This window comes from Podarcis tiliguerta, assembly GCF_965153285.1.
Source record: "Podarcis tiliguerta genome assembly, chromosome: 7".
NCBI lineage: Eukaryota > Metazoa > Chordata > Lepidosauria > Squamata > Lacertidae > Podarcis > Podarcis tiliguerta.
Genome location: NC_139540.1, coordinates 61783740 through 61805245, shown reverse-complemented (window position 1 = coordinate 61805245; position 21506 = coordinate 61783740). Strand labels below are relative to the sequence as shown.

Genomic DNA, 21506 nt, shown 5'->3' with positions numbered 1-21506 from the left:
CTGCAAGAAATCACCGTGGTTCTTGCCTCTCCGATATTCTCTCTCTTCCAACCACCAAACTCCATCTCCTCTTCTTCCTTTCTATTGTACTTTATCTTTTTCCATTAGCTACATGGAGGGAACAGCCTTCAGGATGATGATGAAATAGTTTTGCTAGACTTGCTGCCTTATAGTGAAATAATATTTGTCATCACGGTCTGCCCCTAATATCAGTCCTGGGTGATATATCGATATATCGCCCAGGCCTAGTTCCAAGTTTGAGTGCAGTAAAACAGCCAATGAATTATATGACGCCTGGGCTGTATCACCCTTAAAATGCCTTCCCCTTGGCTAACAGGAGGCGGCAGCCAAACATGTAAAGGGCCTTTTAACTATGAAAGGATAAGCACAAAACTTTGCAACATTAAGTTACACTATCCAAATACTACCTACAGTACTTTGCTTCCTAAAGAAAAAAAATGCAATTAGAACTGTAGACAGAATAATATTTAACAGAAATAACTGAGCTTTTTAAAGCTTGTACACAGAGATTAATGAAATTTTTTCTAATGTTTTATAAAATAGTTGGAGTAGCACATTTTTAAAGAAATTGGGGTTTTTATGCTCAGTCTGCACCCTTTCCATCTTTGACATTGTCAAGCCTCTCAACATTTGCCACTACTCTCCAAGCTGAAAGGTCTTGCAGTTCAATCATAACTTTTGGGATTTAAAAAAACCTGATCTATGTAGGAATTAGTTGTACCTAAACCCATGTATAACCTAGCATAGGACTGGATCGTTAGGAATTTTTCAGAGCAATTAGAGGATCCCAGCGCTAATCTCTAAGCAATTTCCCAAGATCTGAAATCAGGCGTGTACCAAGGAGTGACAATTTTTGTGGACTTTTATATGCAAAATCTTAAGGAAATATTTGCAGGGAACATTGTACCCAAACATTCCTCTGACTATGGCTGAATCCACATTACAGCCCCTTGTTTGCAAGGCAGCACTATACTAATGCTACCCCCACCACTCAATTGCTGCTCAAGCAGCACACTGTATAGAATACCATGCCAAATGTCAAGTCTGTATTACACAGCACTGGGAAGCACAGTAAAAGGTGGAATGATCTACATGGCATTTGAAAGGCATCCCGCCTGTCTAAGTTTCATTCCCTTTCTTTTGCCACCTCCAGGAATGACCTCTGGGAGCAGCGCAGAGAGAAGAAATGTTGTGATGTATCTGCAGCAACACAACCAGACGCCTTCATCTGCCCATAGCTGTCAACTTTCTCCTTTTCTTGCGAGGAATCCTATTCGGAACAAGGGAATTTCCCTTTTAAAAAGGGAAACGTTGACAGCTATGCATCTGCCCCAGCTGCAACAAAGCATGTCTTTCTCATATCACAGTCACAGCAGGTGCTGCAACCTTCCAACAGTTTGACTTTCCCCCAAAGCTGACTTTCCCCCAAAGCTGTCTCCCGAGGCACACAGATGCCAACAAAATTAACAATAAAACCCATATTTATCCGGGCAGGTGGCGTTGCCGATTTTTGTCCTCGCTCAGAGCGCTATATTACCAAAGTATGCCCTGTTCTCAGGCCAGTGAGCTGTTCCAGGTCTGGCTTTGCAGCAAGGCCTTCCAAATCCATGGATCCTCCTCTGAGAGTCAAACACCTGGCAACTTTTAAACGTTTTAAGAAAATGGAATAATTTGCAGTACAAGCACCGCTGGATACTCAAAAGGAAGTTCAGTGGGACTTACTCTCAGGCATAGTATTGCAACCTAAGAACGAGGCACAATGGTTGGCTATTGTTGCTGTTAGGTGCTTAACACTATTAGAACTGGCAGAATTTAGAAAATACACGGCCATGACTTGCTAGTTACTCTTAAAAGTCAGGCAGAGGAATCTCTGCTGGCTTGCCAGCATGTATGTTGGCCTGTTTTGTTTTATTTGTTTTGTCATTTGCTCCACTCAGCCTCGGAATGTGGCCCTTGGAAAACTGTCCACGTTAAAATCTCCTCTCAGGCTGAATGAGATTTCCATCCCTGGTATATCACTCTTATTTTATACTCAACTTTTGGTAACCTTTTCAAAAAGGGTGGGCAATAGCCCATTTAAAAGTATATTCTCACAATGAGAGCAGATAAGGAGTTTCTTATGAATATGCTCTTATTTGTTTCCACTGTTCATACTAACAGAGTAGATTTCCTCTTCAAATACAACTCTTCATTCCACAGAATTTTTTCACAGTGAGATGCATAACTTACCTAGGATCCAAATTATCAAACGTTATGCAAGTTACACGGCCATGACCATTTTTTTTGCAATCCTATTTACACACTTCTTTAAAAAGCACCGCCGAACTCGGTTTCACGAGTTCCTCACGAGTTATTCAATTTCCCCAGCTCTAGCGCCCCTTTCCATTCCAGGCACGTTTGTACCGTAAGTTTTACCTTTGCAACAGCCGCCTAAACTAGAGAAGCCCATTCAAATAGGTCACGTTCACGCATGCGTTCCAGGAGGCGCCTTTCCCACTTGAGAACCTATGTGGCGCATGCGCCCTAGGAAACTCCTTTTCGGACTGAGAAACCGATGCTGCGCATGCGCACCACCCGCGTTTGTTATTCTCTCAGAGGGTTAAAAATCCGAGCCCTTCTTACCCTTTAATATAGGATGTGAGGACGACGCCCCCAGGGAGCCTCGCTTCTTACTAGCGCCGGAAAGTGCGGGCTCTCCAGTTTTACTTGGGCTGAGGGTCACGGGACCCCCACCGTTCATCTTGTTCCTTACTGCCAGCAACCGCCGCGGTGGGGCTGACTTTGGGCTCAACGCTTGGACAGCGCATGCGCAGCTGCCATAGTATGTGTGAGCAGGGCGCGGAAGCCTTGCGAGTACAGCGCATGCGCAAGGAGCGCGCTTTCGTTTTGCAGGGAAGTTCGCAGCCCGAGTGCGGGAGGAGGCGGGGAGGGGGCAGGTCGTCGCTGTGACGTCACCCAAGCCTATATGCTCGTTCAATGCTGTCATGATGGTTAAAGAGTTAAAAATAAACCAGCCTCCAGCTGGGATAAGATAGCTAGATCCCTTTGTGTTTGTGTGCGAGCGTGTTCTTTTTTTTTACTTTTACATTCTTGTACTAATTTATCTCTCTCCCCCCCCCCGACTTTATAATGTAAAAATGCTGCTTTTAATTTGGAGGGGCTGTATTTTTCATTTTTAAAAATGCAAGTTTTTTAACTGTTAGGATGCCTGACAGTGCAATCCTAACCCTGTCTACTCAGAAGTAAGTCAATGTGATTTATCCCCTGGTAAGCCTTAGGATTGCAGCCTTTGTTGATGGGCGATAGTGCACGTGGCTTGTTTTTGTATTTTAAATTTTTACCGGTTTTTTTAAAAGCAGTTTGAAAGCCTTTTAAGAGGGTTTTAAACTCAATCCACATTTAATGCCCATTTACAATGTGCAACTTCTCCCAGAGAACCCTGGGAACTGTAGTTTATTAGGAATACTGGAAATTGTAGGTCTGTAAGGGGAAAACTATAGGGTTCTAGAATGATTTATGGTAATTCATGTGCTTTAAATGTGCTCTGAGTGACCTTTGAATGTATGGTGTGAATCTGCCCTCGATAGACAGTAAAAACATGTCATAAAATAAAAAGCATTGTTGATTGTTTTGATTGTCGCTCTAAACATTTAAGGTATAGACTGATTGCCTAGCCACCTCCTTCTCCATCTTTCCTCAGACACACCAGGACACCAGAACCATAAAGAGAGAGCATCAAGAACAACTGTAGAAAAAGCCAAATACTGTACAGTCATACTTTGGGTTACAGACACTTCAGATTGTGCGTTTTCGGGTTGTGCACCGCGCCAAAACCCAGAAGTACTGGAACGGGTTACTTCCAGGTTTTGGCGCATGCGCAGAAGCGCTAAATCCCACTTTACACAAGCACAGAATCGCAACGCGTGCATGTGCAGACGCGGTGCTGCGGGTTGTGAACATGCCTCCCGCATGGATCACGTTCGCAACTCAAGCGTCCGCTGTACACACAAACACCAATATTGCACAAACTTCCCTTTCACCTAAGCCAATGAGCTGTACAGAGGAAGCATGGTTTATGTAGATAGCATCTCTTTAGGTTGTGGGTAGTGAAATTCTGATGGTGAGGGCAGTGCAATAGGAAGCAAGAAAATTTGGTGCTGGTGTTGTCTTGGACACTTGCATGGACTGCACAGAAGGCCCCTGTAAGCTGTATTATACCCATGTTTTTCCCTCCATAGAGGCGGGAGCACCAAGGTGTAAAGGCAGCTGTCAGAAAGGTACACTAGAGTCAGCTGTGAAGTGATTTAGCAAAAACAGGCATTGGAGGGGAGTGGTAGGCAGGTGGTATTTGCTACTTGCCCAAAACTACAAATATTCTGTAGTGTGATTTTGTCGCAGCACTATCCACTGGGTTATTCATAATGTTGTTGATCATTTGACTCCCCCACCCCCAATAATATAGTGTCAATAATTTTCAAGGTGTTGCTTTGAGAATTTCCTTCCTATCCGCTCCAATCACCAAGTAAGATTTTAGCACCAGTTCATATCCAAAGACAGGACTTTCACCTTGCAACCAATTGTCAGATGTCGAGGTGTCTCATATCTGTTTCCCTACCCCTTGCACAGAGATAATTTTCCTACAGGAAAGAGCACATATGTTTCCGATAGCGAAACAGCTATTTTGGCACAAGTGTATGACTCCTGCAGTCATACAGTAAAACATGCAGGCTAAATTTCATACATGATGGTCTAAATGCCTTTTTCTATAGAGATATTTCTATGCAGTGGGGGGAAATGCAATGTATGAATTACAGAACTGAACTGAATGGCAGCCAGTTTTGTAACAGGTGGCCTTCAAAGCCACAAATTTTGCTTTCACAAAATAGGGTCTGGTGCACAGGTGCACAATTCAGGTTGTTGCTTTTTTGCATTGTATGCTCACATAATTTTGTCACAGTTTAGTCAGTGAAGCGTTTTTTTTCTTTCTAATGGAAAGGAAAGCAGGCAGTAGTTATAAAAAGGCAGCGTTTGCAGATCCTGTACCTGTCAGTTCATACGATAGAGTCATCAAGTCATAAAGCTCTGGGAATATTTATGGCTCTGAGCATGAAAATCAACATATGTAGTCATCATATAGAGTTTTGGGGAAGATTTACTAAACAAATTGTGTCACTTTTGCCTTGCTAGGGAACCCGCTTTCTCTTTTAGGGATCATCTTGCCATTTATGATTAGTGTTAGCGGCTTTCTGGATTGTAAAATCTTCGGATTAACATGCCGAGTCCTGTCATTTTTCCCACAGGCTGTCTGGCAATGATAATCCACTAAAGGATTGTTTCATCCAAGTGGCGGAGTTTGAGTCAAATGCTGGCAACAGGCAGGGAACCCCAAACCTGTTGAGGCAGACTTCTCACGACACACAAAGATTTGGAATGACAGCCTTTAAGAGAGGGGTTGGGGGGGGGGGTTGAGCAGAAAGGGAGACATACATTGCGTGAGCAGAATAAGTCCATGGGCAGCATCTGTGATGGAAGACTGAGACCGTGGTCGTGATTGTTGGAAGTTTGTGGGCTGTGATGATGATCCTGGTCAAAGCAGGCCTGGGGCTGCACTCTTTGGAGTAGTTGCCTTGTCAGATTAGTCATACGGTTACCATATTTGATGCTCAACCTGGACAGACAGGCCTGCCAGGCAGGAACTGCTCAGGCAGATGATGTTAGGGGGAGCACAAAAATTACCCACTGCAAGACTAAGAAGACAGATGACACCCAGCAGGAACAGCAAGCCAAATCCACGGAATCCACAATACAGCTGGCTGGCCCTAGGCTACCTGCCTCTTTGAAGTGGAATAGACATCACCGACGAGCTGTCACGTTAGATCATGAGACTGGAAAAAGCTGAAAGAGATTTAGTTCATCCAATAAAATGGAAAGTTTAATGGCTCCATATCTTCCTAAAGGGGGCCAAGGTAACACAGGAATGGAAACGAGGGAATGCTTAAGATGCAACCACAATAAAAAATTACCAACCTCCCCCTTTTTTCTGGGGAGTGAAGGGTGAGCCAGACTCTCTTTAGCAGCAGCTGAAATGATTGCAGTCACTACCCATACAGGAAATAAAAGTTACGCCTGCAGAAACGCTAGGCAAAGCGGTAACAAGCAATCACTACAAAATCAAGCTCCCTCTCCAATCTTTAACTTCTTTCTACATTACTCTAAAGCTTGGAGGCCATAGCTAATGATATAAATCCACCACACATGACATGGAGTGCTAGAATGCGAAGGTTGTGTACGTGAGAGCGCGTGCAAGAACCTGTATATTCAAAAAGAATACGAATATACAACATGCGTACTTTCTTATAAATGCTTTGTGATAAAGATTTGACCCAATTTATTTGAAAGTGAAAGGACATAATTTCATTTCACTACATCAGAAGTATAGTACTATGGTTCCTAATGCACAGGAAAGTGTTTAAAGTGTTCTGATAATGGAGAACAGCAGGCTTGTCTAATTATGGATGCCGAGAAGAAATATTGCTCTCCAAAGGGCAAAAGTTAAAAAGCCACCAATCTATTAAACTGCCATATTTCTACAAGTTTTAGATTGATGGTTAAAAGTCCATAGAAACAGGGGAGGCAGTTTTTCTTTTATTTTTTAAAATGTAAATGAGAAAGGATTGAATATGTATTTAATTCTATGACAAAAAAAGATAAAAAGTGAAATATGGCCAGTCCAGAGTAAGGACGGTTTAAAGCAGGATAATAGATCCCTATAATTTAATGGAAACTATCACTAGAAAAGATAAAAGATAGCAGCTGTCCTACCTGCAGGCAAAAACGTTTTAAAACTTTTCTTCCCAATCTTTTGTTTTCTGATGACTTAACTCCTATGAGTGATGGTATAGGGCAAAGTTGTATCCGTACTGCTTAAATCAAAGAAATTGTATTATCTTACTAATGGTAATAGTAGCTAACCTGTTTTGAGACTGCATGGCTATAAATGCATATTTAAGTTTATTATATTTCCTCCCCCCCCCCCACCTTTTTTCTCAGGGGCTCAAGATGGTGCACATAGTTCTCTCCCCCATTTAATCTCCAGAACAACTCTTGAGTTAGGTTAGGCTGAAAGGCAGTGATTTACCCAACAGTATGTAAATATATAAATGCTACTTTCACAGGACACCTTGAGATCACTCTTTGAATTTCGTACTTTTCCATGGCACTGCCATATCCCTTGCTGTGCATAGCAAGATTCTTATTCTTCTCCCACTTTGAACCCATTACAAGGTGTGGGAAATCACCTGACAATGGATTGAAAATCATTTCATCCCGGTGTACATAGTACTGTAAGGATAAAATTAAGGAGGAATAAATAAATACATTTCTCATCAAACGTGAACAGTGATTTAAAGCCCCTGGTTAGGTTAACGCTCTTCATTCTATCCACCTATGGGGGCGGGGTGCTCTCTCATAAAAGCAAAGCTGAATATTTGTTGTTACTTAAAATGGGGCTGGCCAGTGCAATTCTTCTAAATAAAATAATAATAGCAGCTAAGAAAGGGATAAAGTGGTGGGTCTCACGCTATCTACTATATGATGGACACTATGTATGTAGCAGCTTCCGCAAAATGATACAGTTGGCCTCCACTTGTTAGAATGGCAGGAGATAAAGTCTGTTCCATTCATGCAGTTCGATGCAACCCACTGTGTATATTACCCTTCTTGAGGAGGTCAGGAATGGTACACATGGGAGTTTCTGGGTACCTTCCTATTCCGGTACTGGTCAGGTTACCAACGGAGATGTGTTTATTAACAAATGCCTGCAAACCATTCTGCAGGTCAACAATTCCTAAATGTTTTGTAATATATAAACACCAGTTTATATATAAACACCAGATAGGATGAGTTTTGTTTTTAAAAGATTAGTTCCTTATTCCATTCACCCTTCATACTTCAATCTTTTGTATCAATTTCTATCTTCCCCAACCCTTAGAAATAAATAATAAAAACAAGGGCTTTTAAAATAATTTATCACATAAATATGATTTGCTACCAATACATTTGGCTTCTGCTTCAAAATTATTGGCACAATATATTTTTTCATAGTTAACTTTTTACAAAACAAGTGTAAACATTCATAGGAGAAAAATACAAGGGAGTACTATGCATGATACAATTCAGACCAATAGCACAGCTGACATATTGCAGTTAAAGTTCTATACGTTTCCATACGATAAAAGCTAAGTTCCTATGTATCTGTATGGTTAAAATAAATGTTCTACTTTAAGAAGCTTGATTCACATTTCACTTGTTGAAATTTGCCAAAACAACTGTTTTAATGAAGTCCGTATTTCTAGACAGCTACTCAATGCAACTTTATTACTTTAGGCACCAACTGTTCAGCTTCACATATGGAAATGGCAGAAACCAAGGCTTGCACATTAGTCGTTCTAAAGGACGTTTTTCACTTCCTAGGAATTCCTAACACAGCACTTAATGTGTATTATAGAGTCTGTTCTTGATGAAGACTATGCTAGACAGATGTTGCCGGATACCTGGATAATGTTGAATATGATTAAACCAACGAGAGACGTTGAGGTATTTCTCCTTCTCCTGCACTGTAAGGTCGGCCTAAATAATGGAAGAAAAAGTAAGTTTCACATATTATGATTAACAGCAATATATAGTGTCCATTAACCTGTTAAATCAGGTCTCAAAATTTGAATTGTGGAAGTATGGCTCATTCATTTGATTTCATACTAAATAAGATTCCTCACTAGTTTATCACCATGATCCAATCCTCTGTCCTATGCAACAACAAAAAACCATGAGTTCTTCTATTGTTCTGGTTTCATCTGTTCTGCTATCACATAAACTTGGCCTAACCCAAGATATGTTACTTATGTTAACTTTGCCACCCCCAGTATTAAAATAATACAATTCATTCTGTGCTTATTGTTCTATTTGCTATGTGAACTGATGCAATGGCTGCATAATATGGAAATAGCATTTTCAAAGGTTAAGGGGGGGGGGGCAGGAGTAAACTTCCAGATGGATGACCTTGGACTGGTCCTTTGCCCCCATTCCACCCTGCAGTATTAGAGATGGAGGGAAGAACCCCAATTCATTGCTTTCATGCTCCAGATGTATAGGATACAGATAACCTTGATATTATGGAAATATAGTCAGGAAAACACCAAACATTTTTCTATTCTGCACTAACATAATGGAAAAACCCTTGAAACGTTATGACCCTTTTCTTCTGAAGTTACTATTGACAGAGGAACAGAAATCAAATTTTGAAAAGAGAAAGGCATCTCCCAACCAAATCTGTAACAAGCTTGTACTCACTATGATGTGGTGCAGTCCATAGTACAGTAAAATATCTGCTAAAGTAAAATTGTGTCCTGTAATATAGACTTTGTCTTCAAGGTATGAATTCAGGTCCTAGAAACAAAATGAATGCACTTCAAAAAAAGGAAATACTTAAAATACACTCTTCCACATACTGTCACCACGACTGATAGGCCTATATGTATGCACAATCACTACAGAGTAAATGAATATGCAGTCTGGGCAAGTCTCCCAATTCCTCAACCAGTTCTTCCACTCTGCTCAGTGCTGACTCAGGGTGCTAAAGCAGATAGGGACTGAAAATTATATTCCTTATAATATATAGGCATAATGCATCCTTACTCAGAATAGTTGCCGTGAATTAAGGATGGAAGAAAAGTAGTGGAGGATGATCCATAAGGGCTAATGGGGCACTGCCTCACCAAGTTCAGACTGCTCTCCACCAGTCCCCACCTGCCTCCTTCCTTCTTTACAGTGAGTTCAGGGGGTGGCCTTGGCTGTCAGCTTCCTTCTCAAGTCACAGTGCTACCTTTGCAGAACTCAGCAAAGAGGAGGATGGGGACACAACTAGAACTAGTTGACTCCGGCTGCTATTGACTCTGGCCCTACCTATTGTTGGTCTGTCTCCTGGTTCCAATGGGCAGCCTCCACTGGTTACCAGTGAATGACAGCTCTTTTCAAGAGGACAGTCACACAATCCAATAACTAAGAATTAGAACGATTGTAAAATCAGACTATCAGACTGAAAATTTGGTACTAAGCACAGAGCACTGTGCAGCCGAAGCTACAAACATTTAAATCCCATTGATTTCAATGGGATAGTCAACTACAATGAATACCTTAAGAGATATTATATATGAACTGCCACTTGTTAAATTCAGTTCATATTGCGCGCGCGCGCGCGCACACACACACACACACACAAGCACACTGCTAATTTCAGTGGGTCTACTCTGAGTAAAACTTAATTCGAAACAGCCCAGCAATTATGCTACCTTGAGATCCAAACATTCAGTGTGAGAAATTGTTACTCTTACCTTCAAAATTAGTCGAATATCTTCTTTACTGGACTGCTTATCTACTTGTGTTACTCTGTATTCTAACCACTGCTGAACTATTGCTTTCTCTTCTGTGGTGCTCCCAAGCAGCTGTTCCTTCTTTGCTTGTTTGACTAGATGGATGGCTATAGTTGTCAGTCCTGTCAGACTGGGGCCATTGTTCATCTGTAGTACAGGAGTCTAAGAGAAGGAATTCAAGCCAATTCAGTTATTCGGATGTAGAACAATGTTTGAACTTCTGCTGCAAGGCATCTTGTCAAACTCTATTTTATAAAAGAAAAGCTACCTTGTGTGAAATAAAAATCCAACAAAATTTCTTGGAAATTAATCCCATTTAATAAATGAATTAAGACTACACTCAAGTGATTACAGGAAGAAAAGCGGCTTTATAACCCTCTACACATGGTTTTTGTTTTTATCATTTTGAGCAGAACACACCCACACAAAGAAAGCTGAAAAACTGAACAGAGAAATAACAGCAAGGGGACCCAAAGCCTTGCTTCATAATATTTCAAATACAAGTGGGTCCAATATGGAGTATTTCAGTTATTGATTCCCTACAAAATAAGTAATGGGGAACCAGGCAGAGAGCCTTCAGTTCTACCTGTCCTGTGGAACGCCCTCCCATCAGATGTTAAGGAAATAAACAACTACTGTACCTGACTTTTAGAAGATTTCTGAAGGCAGCCCTGTTTAGGGAAGTTTTTAATGTTTGATGTTTTATTGTGTTTTTAACATTCTGTTGGGAGACGCCCAGACTGGCTGGGGAAATCCAGCCAGATGGGCAGGGTATAAATAATAAAATGATTATTGTTATTTATTATTATTTTAGGCGCATCCATGGGTTATCAGCAAGAACCACGTTCAAGTTCATATACATCCAGCACCACCACATGGTTAAGGGTTGCCCAGAAAGAAGCATTTCAGTATGCACATGAAAGTTTGAAATAATCTACTAAAAACAACCTAAAATATTTTGGAGAAGGGTTCAGAAAAGGCCACATGTTCTCCAATATAAGAAGAGTGTTCCGACATTTAAAACACCCCCCCCTTCAATGGAACTGTTAACTGCAGTACTCAGATCTGATGAATGTGTATCAAATGGCCCACACCCGTTCACTCCCTTTTCCAAAGAAGCCAACCTGGAGAGAATCAATCCAGACACAGCCCAAAATCAATGTTTCATTTCCAAAATTGTAATATCAGAAGCTGAGACGTTTTCTTAAGGCCTAGCCATACATCAGAAACATATATTGTTGTTTTTTATGCCCCAGTGAAGAAAAGGAAGCAGTTAAGAGAAAGATGCATGAGAAGTCATCTACTGGTGCTCATGTAGAGAATTAAGATCGTGTAGATTAGTTTTTATTTAAAATGAATGACAACGGGAGAGCGGGTAGAGCCTCTGCCGATGTTTCCAGTGCAACCTCGTGCACATCTGGGCAGAAAGCAAGTCCCATCACACTCAGTGGGGTGGAGTTCACGTCTGCCAGGCTTAAGTGCGTGCAAATCGCAGCGCCCCCCAAAAACTACTAATAACCACCGCCTGTGTTATCATGAGACTAACTAGGGCGCAGACCCCATAGCGACCTTAGAGGCTCACAGATTATTCAAAAGGATTTGTGTGCCTTAGCGTTTTCTTTCGCATTTGTGAAAGGCAATAAAATATTGTCGGGTTAACTTTGTAGAACAGGCAAAGCTGACAGGAAAAATCCAAAACCAGCATGATCAAGTATTCCCAAAAGGACTGGAGTAAATTTATACGATATCTGGAAGATTATTGTAAGCAATTAACATCATCAGCAGGATTGCCTGAAGACTTGTAATGAGAATTTTTCTACTTTTCTATATTTATTTAAAATTTGAGCCATTTTGTAATGAGTGTAATTAGAATTGGAAAACGTGCAAATTGCAATGATATAAAGGTTCATTTTGAAAGCCATGAGCCGGGAGGGAAGGAAGTCGATAGGATCTAAAGAGCCAGGGAGGTAAAGTGGATAAGAATGATGTGAATTTATATTATTAAATGGAAAATAAATAAAAATTATATATATATGTGTGTGTCGGTATGTGTGTATGTATGTATGTATATATATATATGTGTGTGTGTGTGTGTATGTGTGTGTGTGTGTATGTATGTATATATATATATATATATATATATATATATCGTCGGGTTACTTATTCTTGCTAATTTAGCAGTTTTAAGCGCTGTGCTTTTCGGGTCCTCCCCCCGCCCCCACGAGACACCTGCGAAGTTAGCAATTATTATTATTTTGTGCAAGCAGTTAGCTTTGACTAGAGAGCTGCAAAACATCCTGGCACCGGCCCAGTTCATAGTACCATCTGTCAGAGGGGGCTGGACTAGATAGCCTTGGGGATCCCCCTTCCAAGCCAGTTCTGAGGAGAATCTCCATTCAAACACGCCTCGGTCGGTCGGTCTGCCTGGCGGAGGCAGCCAGTTCCTTCCTCCCTCCATTAACCACCAGCCCCCCCCCTTCCCTCCCCGGCACCCCCGCCGGCTCTTCACCTTCCGCTCTCCTTGCCCGCTGTACTTGTTCCCCTTCTTCAAGCCCAGGGACTTCTCCAGCAGGCGCAGCTCCTCGGCGGCCGGGCCAGGCCCCACGACGGCGGCCGCCATCTTTCGGCGAAAGGGAAGAAGAAGGGGGCGGGGCGCTCTCAGCCGAGAGGCCTGCGCCGCGATTGGGGGAGGCTCGTTTAGTCCCGCCCCTCGCGAGGCGTGACTCTCTCCCCGGCCGAATCGGAGAAGACGCCGGGGAAGGACTGACGTGGGCAAGGTGGCGGGCGCTTTGGCGCGCATGCGCGAGAGACCACGCGCGCTTCCCTTAATAGCCCAGCCTGCAAGGGTTCCAAGCGGGATCCATCGCAGTCCCGTGTGCTGGGGCAGCAAACGCAGCCTGCATCTCTCCAGCGAGAGGCTGCCAGATCTCCTGCAATGGGAGGAGATGCACGACGGGACTGGATCAGGCCATAAGACCTTTCTCGTCCTCAGAAGATGGCTTGCTTGTTTTCATTTTTAAAGTTGCACACATTTACTGTATAGGCATGGATTTACCTGCCCAGTCAGTGAGTAGACTGTCCCAATCTCCTCTTTCACTGACATTCTGTTTCATATTCTTTGGATCGCTGCATCCCCAAATAAACTTCCACCCCTTCCTCTCTATTCATTTGTCTTGTCCACTGCTAGTAAGTAGTCAAGTTCATCCCGCCTGGAAATGAACCATGATACCGTCTCTTCTTAAATACTATTCAAAAGTCCCACTCCTTATTTTTCCCCCAGTTTCTTATTTTGGCCGTTAAGCTTGCAAATTCCGCTTAACGTTCTTAAAGTTCTATGAACAATTCCGCAAGTTCAAAGAACAATGCAGCCATTGTTCTTTGGTCAGGGTTGCCTCCTTCCAATACTTTGCATAGGCTGTTCTTTGTGGCTGCTGTTGCATAAAGGAAAAGATATTTAATTTTGGAATCTTCCCCTATTGTTGCTAATAGGAAGGCTTCTAGCTTCTTAGGGAAGGTGAATCTAAACTTCTTTTTTTAAATTCCTTGTAAACAATTCCCCAAAATTTCTTTGCAAGCTTGCATAGCCACCACATGTGTATTAATGATCCTTCAACTTCCAGACATTTCCAACATAGGTTTGATCCTCTCTTACACATTTTTGCAATCTTACTTAGTGTCAGTTACCACCTGTAGATCATTTTTTTGGATATTCTCTTTAATTGTATAAGGTGGTTTCAGTGGCTGCTACTCCTGATGGCTGTATAGAAACTCTCAGAATCAAATGCAGCATGCCACTGAATTCCTATTTTTGGGGGGAACAGCAGGACGGGACTCTGCCTTGTAGATTATTTATTTATTGTTTGTTTGTTAAATTTCCATACCTCCATCCGGGGATCACAGTGTGGTTTGTTTTGTTTTATTAAATTTGCATACCCTCTGGACCATGGGTGTATCCAGGGAGGCAGCTGCCACCCCACCAAGTAAGGAAAAAATAAAAATAAATACTAACTGACCAATCACCTCACAAATAGCTCAGTTCTGCCCCCCCCCACATAAATCCTGCCCTCCTAACATAAATACCAACCACACCTATGCTCCTCCATTGGAAATGTCCTTTTTGATCCAAACAGACTATAATCTGAAGCCAAGTTTTATTCATTGTTCAATTACTTACTATAAATTGGGGTTTGCTTGAGCAAAACAAACCATGATCCCTGGTTCAGATGTAACACTAGGCCAGTGATTGTGGATTGTTGCTCTCACTTGGGCTAGGGTTTACTGTGATAATGTGAACTAGGGACTTAGCTAGGTAAAGGTAAAGGCACCCCTGCCCGTACCGGCCAGTCTTGCCAGACTCTAGGGTTGTGCGCCCATCTCACTCAAGAGGCCGGGGGCCAGCGCTGTCTGCAGACACTTCTGGGTCACGTGGCCAGCGTGACATTGCTGCTCTGGCGAGCCAGCGCAGCACACGGAACGCCGTTTACCTTCCCGCCAGTAAGCGGTCCCTATTTATCTACTTGCACCCGGAGGTGCTTTCGAACTGCTAGGTTGGCAGGCGCTGGGACCGAGCAATGGGAGCGCACCCCGCCGCGGTGATTCGAACCGCCGACCTTTCGATCGGCAAGCCCTAGGCGCTGAGGCTTTTACCCACAGTGCCACCCGCGTCCCTCAGGGACTTAGCTACACAGCTGCAAATAAAATGTTTTAAATGTGTTGTAAAATGCAATACACAAATGTGAAACTAGATGGCGACAGTGAGCTATGCAAAATTCAATTTTTTTTCCATTATTTTTTTTAAAAGCATCTTCACAGCGTTTTTTTATATGTGTGTAGATTCCACCTAGGTCAAGGAGTGAGTGCTGACCCTGTTCAGATGCAATAATCCCAACTTGTTTTCCAAAAAGACATGATGGGCTATTGGTTATATTGTAGGTTTGTTAATATAAATTATTTTAGCTGATTTTAACACTATTTTAACACTGTAACACACCCTGGAGCCTTATGGGGAAGAAATTATTATTATTATTATTATTATTATTAATCATCATCATCATCATCATCATCATTATTGAAGTACGCAGAAACCATGTGCAATCCAGTTTAACCAAATTCTTTTGCAGCCTTTACTGATAATGTGAGTTTTTACATGAATGCCCCATGACCCCATATTCTGGTACCAAATGCCAAAAGAACATTGCAGTCCAGCACAATTTCCTGCTATTCTGCCACCATCAAAATATGATCATATATTGTGTAGCAGATCTTTCTTTAGATTTTCATAAATATTTGGAGCTTAGTATCTAACAGACCTGCTGATTAGTCATTTAAATACACCTAATATTTCTAGGGCCTTTTTTTTTTTTTTTTGCTGTTTAGATAGGAAATCTTTATAAGTGGAAATATCTATATCGATATCTATCTCATCTATCTCTATCTCTATCTATCTCTATCTCTATCTCTATCTCTATCTCTATCTAAATGCCAGTGCTCCTGAAGTCAGCGTCAAATTCTCCACTGACTGCCATGTAGCTATCTTTTGTGAATAATCCTGCTTGTCATGTCTGTATCATGCAGTCCCCCAATAAATAGTGCATTTGACATTTTGCTCAGCATGATGTATATTGCAATGTAGACGACTTCTTGGATTTCCACCTATTCATGTTAAAAGCATGCTCTCTTTGGACTGCAAAACAATGCAGGCATGCACCTGAGCTTTTTCTGGTGTGCATTTCTCCTTTGTTCCGGTAGATGGAGCTTCATGATTAAAGCATGGCGATGGCAACATGCCTCGGAGAGGGAGGGCGATGGTGCAGTTCCACTTTGCTTAGAGGGATCCGTGTTCTGTGAGCATGCTTGCTATATGGCTTCATGCGCGTGCAACACACACCCATGTCAGGACCCTCCGTCTCAGTGGAAAGAACTTGAAATATCTATTCTGTCAAACAGAGCGCAACTCTAATCTACTGTTATCATAGTCAAGTTTTAACTTGAAAGTACCTTAGGTTATAAATTAAACGTCAGAAACAATTAATTTGGCGCATGAAACATGAAGCGGATATGACTGTCCTTCGGAGAAAGCCTGACAGCTTTATGGATGTCACTGTAGGATCTGTTAAAATGAGCCTTGCTTGCCAGCGAATTTTTGAGTGTGTCATCTTGCTGTTAGCTGTACCATAATTTTTTGTCAATGTAGCTTTGAGTCTCAAACATTGCAGAAGCCTTCGCCAATTAAGGCCAAAGCTAAACAATGCAGCTAGATATTGCCTGCATGCGCTTTCGGTTTGCACTGAGTATTGGAGATTTAATTATAAATCAAGAATACAAAGTTGGATGGCATATGAAAGGAAAGACTTTCGAAACTAATATATTAGGGCAAATCTTTTCCCTGTTGCTAATACAACCCTTGAACCTATGCCATTGGGATGAGTTCAAGTCCCCCTATAGAAGGAAATCTTCATTTTATCTTGCTATGATTATGCATTCTACTCTGTGTTGTATTTTCCATGGAGAGGTGTGCATGGGGAATGCAAGTTATTTCTGGATCAGAGATTCCTAAAAAGCATCTTAGTAATGATTCATAACCAGCATTTTAGTCTTTGCAGGGGGCCAAAGCAACCAAATATATAAATAAAATGCTGGATTTGACAGTGAGAGAGACCATGAATTGTACACTCTTGGCCTAATCCACCTCACAAGAGTCGTCGTGAGGAAAATATGGAAGTGGGGAATACAAATGTAATTAACTGCTGGTGCCGACTTCCAGCCATTATAGCCCAAGCTGATTCTCCCATGTTCATTTGTACCATATTTAATCTCTGATGCCACAGTGGCATGGTTAAAGGTGAATTCAAGTTTGCACAGAAGGGGTTAGAAATCAGCTTTAAAAAGGGCCCGTAGCAGTTGCATACACACAGCCCCATTCCATCCTCCCTTTTATTTGTTATTTATTTTTTCCACAATCCCAATGTTTATAATGCCCACCCAGAATAATTTCCATCTCTCTCTTCTGCTCTCCAGCCAACAAACCTCCACGTTTTAAAAACAATGTTGTGGATTGCATATTTACTCAAGCTTTTCATTGTGGATGAGGCTTGTGTTAGGTTAAGTCTGTGTGTGATTGCAGCCTCAACCTCCATACAATTAAACACAGAGATATTGCCGTTATTCACTTTCATGTGGACTTCAAACTGGGGTGTGTGTGAAAAAGACTGCAGTTTTTGCTTGAACTGACCGAATCATTGTGGTTGCTACGGACCTGCCTTTCTAGAACAACATTTTTGTTTAATGATTATTTATTTTAATAAATTATTTGATTTTTATGTATATTGCTGATATACGTACATGCTTACTGCTTTTTTATTTTTAAAAAATGCTTTTATTGCCCCTTGTTTACCTTGTGAGCCACCTTGAACATGATTCCCTTTGTGGAAAGGCAGCGAATAAATTCAAGCCCAATCTAATCCGTAATGTTGAAAGGAAGGGCCTGCCAGATGACAAGACGTCTTTCACTTCCAGTTTTGTCTTACCTGAGATCCTTATCCTGAGATCAAGGCATCTTGAACGTGCATTGCATACTAGCAAACGGACCACATCTCTCCATATAGGAAACCAGTCTGTGAAGCCTTTTAGCCAAGTGAGAGGGAGGGAGGGACTTCTAACCAGCAAGCAGCTCGAACAGTAACAGCTGCTGTTGTGAACGAGACTCCTGCTAGAGATGCGGATGTGTTAAAGAAGTGCTGTCAGCACCTGAGGCAGGGTCCATTGGCACATCTTCAGCAGCAAGGAGGCTCCTGGATTTGCCCCACGGGAGATGATGGCAGCTTGTCGTGAAATTTTTGCAGCAGAATGTCTTTCCGATGTTCTGAATTCGCCCCAGGAAGAGGGGTGACCTCAACGCTGCCCCTTAAAATGGGGGGTTGCCTGAACATGCAATGCTAGCACCCATTCTCTATTACACTGGTCTCCCCGCCCCCATTAGGCTTTAATTTAATAACAATAATTTATAAGCGTTACATAGAATTCAGAAGTGCTCGATATTTAAGTCTTCCTTACAACAACCTTGTAAGTAGGGCCACCGCCGCAGCAGGTTAGAGGGAAGGAAAGGGACCTGCCCAAGGCCACTGAGCGCATGGGTGTGGACTTCCTGCTCACAGCTCATAGGTAAAGGTAAAGGTACTCCTGACCTTTAGGTCCAGTTGTGGTCGGCTCTGGGGTTGCGGCACTCATCTCGCTTTATTGGCCAAGGGAGCCAACGTACAGCTTCCGGGTCATGTGGCCAGCATGACTAAGCCGCTTCTGGCGAACCAGAGCAGCGCACGGAAACAGCATTTACCTTCCCACCAGAGTGGTACCTATTTATCTACTTGCACTTTGACGTGCTTTCGAACTGCTAGGTCGGCAGGAGCAGGGACCGAGCAACGGGAGCTCACCCCGTTGTGAGGATTCGAACTGCCGACCTTCTGATCGGCAAGCCCTAGGCTCTGTGGTTTAACCCACCGCGCCACCCATGTCCCCTCACAGCTCATGCTCTAACCCTAAAGTGTGTCAGTTTTCTTCATGTGATAGGCTTCATGTGGCCACTACAGTGAAGACTGCTTGAGAATGGCTTTCCAGATACCAGCAGAGTGATTAGGTTCTGCCTCAAGTTTTGCCTTAGTTTTGTTTGCACAAGTGATTTGTTTTGCTTCAAAATCCGTTTAAGGTACCTCTTCATAGCCCTAGGTTTTAGGGGATCAGAAAGACACACTATTATCAGTGCATCCGATCCTTGTGTAGTATGAACCAGGTCGTCAACCTGTGTTGCTGGTTGCTGTGTTGCTGTGTTGCTGGTAGTATGAACCAGGTCGTCAACCTGTGTTGCTGGTTACTCCCTGGGTTCACTTCACAACCCTATAGTCTGTAGCCAGGGCCTTTTTTCCCCAGCCAGAACTCACCCGAACTCAGTTTTGACATCTCTCAGGTGGGTGCCACTGCCATTATATGAGAACAAGGGAGGTACTCATGGAGAGTTCCAGCGCCTCTTTCAAATTGCATTTTAACCTGTATGTTAAATTGTTTTTTTTTTCCTCCCCCCCCCTTTCCCCCCTATTATGTTTTTACTGTGATTTTATTGGTGTTAGCCTCCCTGAGCCCGGCTCTGGCCGGGGAGGGTGGGGTGTAAATAAAAATTTTTATTATTATTTTTCCAGAAAAATAACACGAAGAACGAGTTCCATATTGGTTTGCCCACAAGAGGTCAGGACCAAAAAATGAGCTTCCCAGTTTTGATTAGTGGGATATTGGAGGGTATGTTGTCTTATCTAAAAAAGGTAAAGGTACCCCTGCCCGTACGGGCCAGTCTTGACAGACTCTAGGGTTGTGCGCCCATCTCACTCAAAGAGGCCGGGGGCCAGCGCTGTCCGAAGACACTTCCGGGTCACGTGGCCAGCGTGACATCGCTGCTCTGGCGAGCCAGAGCCGCACACGGAAACGCTGTTTACCTTCCCACTAGTAAGCAGTCCCTGTTTATCTACTTGCACCCATGGGTGCTTTCGAACTGCTAGGTTGGCAGGCGCTGGGACCGAGCAACGGGAGCGCACCCCGCCGCGGGGATTCGAACCGCCGACCTTTCGATCGGCAAGCCCTAGGCGCTGAGGCTTTAACCCACAGTGCCACCCGTGTCCCTGTTGTCTTATCTACTCCAGCCATAATTGTCAGTGGTGGTGAGGATCTGGAAAGGTATTGTATATTTGTATGAACGATACCATCATACCAAACCGGGGTAAAAAATGTCTGTCGTCTTTTGATTAGTTTCCAGTTTGAGCTGCAATATATGGGTTTCAACAGGAAACAACAGGAGTTTTTGTAAACTGCTAAAGAGCAGTTTGGATTATCAAACTGCAAAGTAATTTTATTTCTCCACAGAGACAGGATGGTTTAAAAAAAAAAAAAGCTCAAGATTTTGGCCCATGCTAGTTGTTATATAACCTCCTAGCACAACAACTCTCTCAAACCGAAAAACATCATAGTGGACATGATCGCTATGTGCAAATCTATATTTAATCTATCAGCTTGCATAAGGACAACTGAATTTGTGTCTCTCTCTATGAATTTAAGACTGTGTCTGCTTGTCAGAGCTCTTTTTCCAAGCTGACATTAACCGCAGCCAAGGAAAACATCTCTATTGACATCAGCATATGCATACAGTATGATGCATTTTGGGAACAGAATGTGATACTGCATGGCAAACTGAAAAGGGAAGCACAAGGCGAAGAAAATCCTTTATTTCTTGAGAGCCTTGCATTGTGCAGAATGGCTTCTTTGAGGATCAACTGAAGGAAAATATATAGCGGTTTGTTCCTTTACTATTTCCTTTCTTTTGCCATGAAATGGTGGTTCAGCAGATTATGCAAACAATGGCTTATGAACACGGAGGTCCACAAAGGTTATGAATTCAGAGCTTAAGGGTGCAGTCCAAAAACTTGCCTGAAACCCCAGAGAACTGCTGTCAGTCTGTGTAGACAGTAGCAAGTTAGACAGACCAATGGTCTGACTTAGTGCAAGGCAGCTTCCATTGCAGTCCTAAATATGCTTACTAGTGAGCAGGCCCTGTGGAACACAATGGGACCTACTTGCAAATGAACCTGCCTAGGGTTGCACTGGGCTTCTGCCAACTGCATTTCACAGAGGAGGGCTGCGTTTTTGAACAAACTGTATTGTTTTGTTTCATTATCATGCACTGCTTCGCACATCTCTTGATGGAAAAATGGTGCATACTTTTTTTAAAAAACAGATAAAAACAAAGCTAGTGATGCACCGTGGTTGGGAGTAAAAGACTGTGTTGCAAATGGACTGGGTTTTCCGTTTTGTTTAACATTTCTTAGCTTTGAATGCTGTGTGCAATGGTAGTGAAGGGGTGTCAAGTTGAGGTTCCTCACTGAATGTGCATCCTGCTTTTCATTCTGATACCTCCTTCCTGAAGGGAAATTTCAAATATATTCTATGTTTCACATTTCTCCAGAGTGTGTTGAAAATGGGTTTGGGGGGGGGGCTGGATTAGGATTTCTACTTGAAATGCAG

At 42.5% G+C, this 21506-nt stretch overlaps 2 protein-coding genes and 1 long non-coding RNA gene across 11 annotated transcripts in view; all 3 read right to left on the bottom strand.

Moving 5' to 3' along the window:
• The window catches only part of BLOC1S5 (biogenesis of lysosomal organelles complex 1 subunit 5), a 32188-nt gene extending 29342 nt beyond the window's left edge, over positions 1 to 2846 (bottom strand). For 8 of the 9 annotated variants that reach the window (XR_014513407.1, XR_014513408.1, XR_014513409.1 and 5 more), the window contains exon 1: positions 2644 to 2846. Coding sequence is in view for 1 of the 9 variants with exons in the window: in XM_083449709.1 (XP_083305835.1) it covers positions 2644 to 2761 (118 nt within the window). In the remaining 8 variants the exon portion in view is untranslated. The remainder of the gene's footprint in view (positions 1 to 2643) is intronic. The other variant, XM_083449709.1, reaches the window with a different exon arrangement.
• Positions 2847 to 5096: 2250 nt separating this feature from the next.
• On the bottom strand, positions 5097 to 7277 carry LOC310681680. The gene is made up of 2 exons (XR_014513503.1): positions 6844 to 7277; positions 5097 to 5916 (listed from the first exon to the last, which is right to left on the bottom strand). It is a non-coding gene; the product is annotated as an uncharacterized lncRNA (long non-coding RNA).
• Positions 7278 to 8031: 754 nt separating this feature from the next.
• On the bottom strand, positions 8032 to 13114 carry EEF1E1 (eukaryotic translation elongation factor 1 epsilon 1). The gene is made up of 4 exons (XM_083449710.1): positions 12958 to 13114; positions 10410 to 10610; positions 9370 to 9465; positions 8032 to 8649 (listed from the first exon to the last, which is right to left on the bottom strand). The coding sequence occupies exons 1-4, from the start codon at positions 13066 to 13068 to the stop codon at positions 8512 to 8514; spliced, it is 546 nt and encodes a 181-aa protein (XP_083305836.1). The 5' UTR covers positions 13069 to 13114; the 3' UTR covers positions 8032 to 8511.
• Between the last annotated feature and the right edge of the window lie 8392 nt (positions 13115 to 21506).

Bases quoted from the DNA above. Each gene is read 5' to 3' on its own strand.
- EEF1E1 (XM_083449710.1), bottom strand. From the start codon at position 13,068: ATGGCGGCCGCCGTCGTGGGGCCTGGCCCGGCCGCCGAGGAGCTGCGC. The intron at 10,611-12,957 runs GTGAAGAGCCGG...TCCTTCTCTTAG, and splicing joins GCGGGCAAGGAGAGCGGAAG to ACTCCTGTACTACAGATGAA. The intron at 8,650-9,369 runs GTGAGTACAAGC...TCCATTATTTAG, and splicing joins ATGGACTGCACCACATCATA to GCCGACCTTACAGTGCAGGA.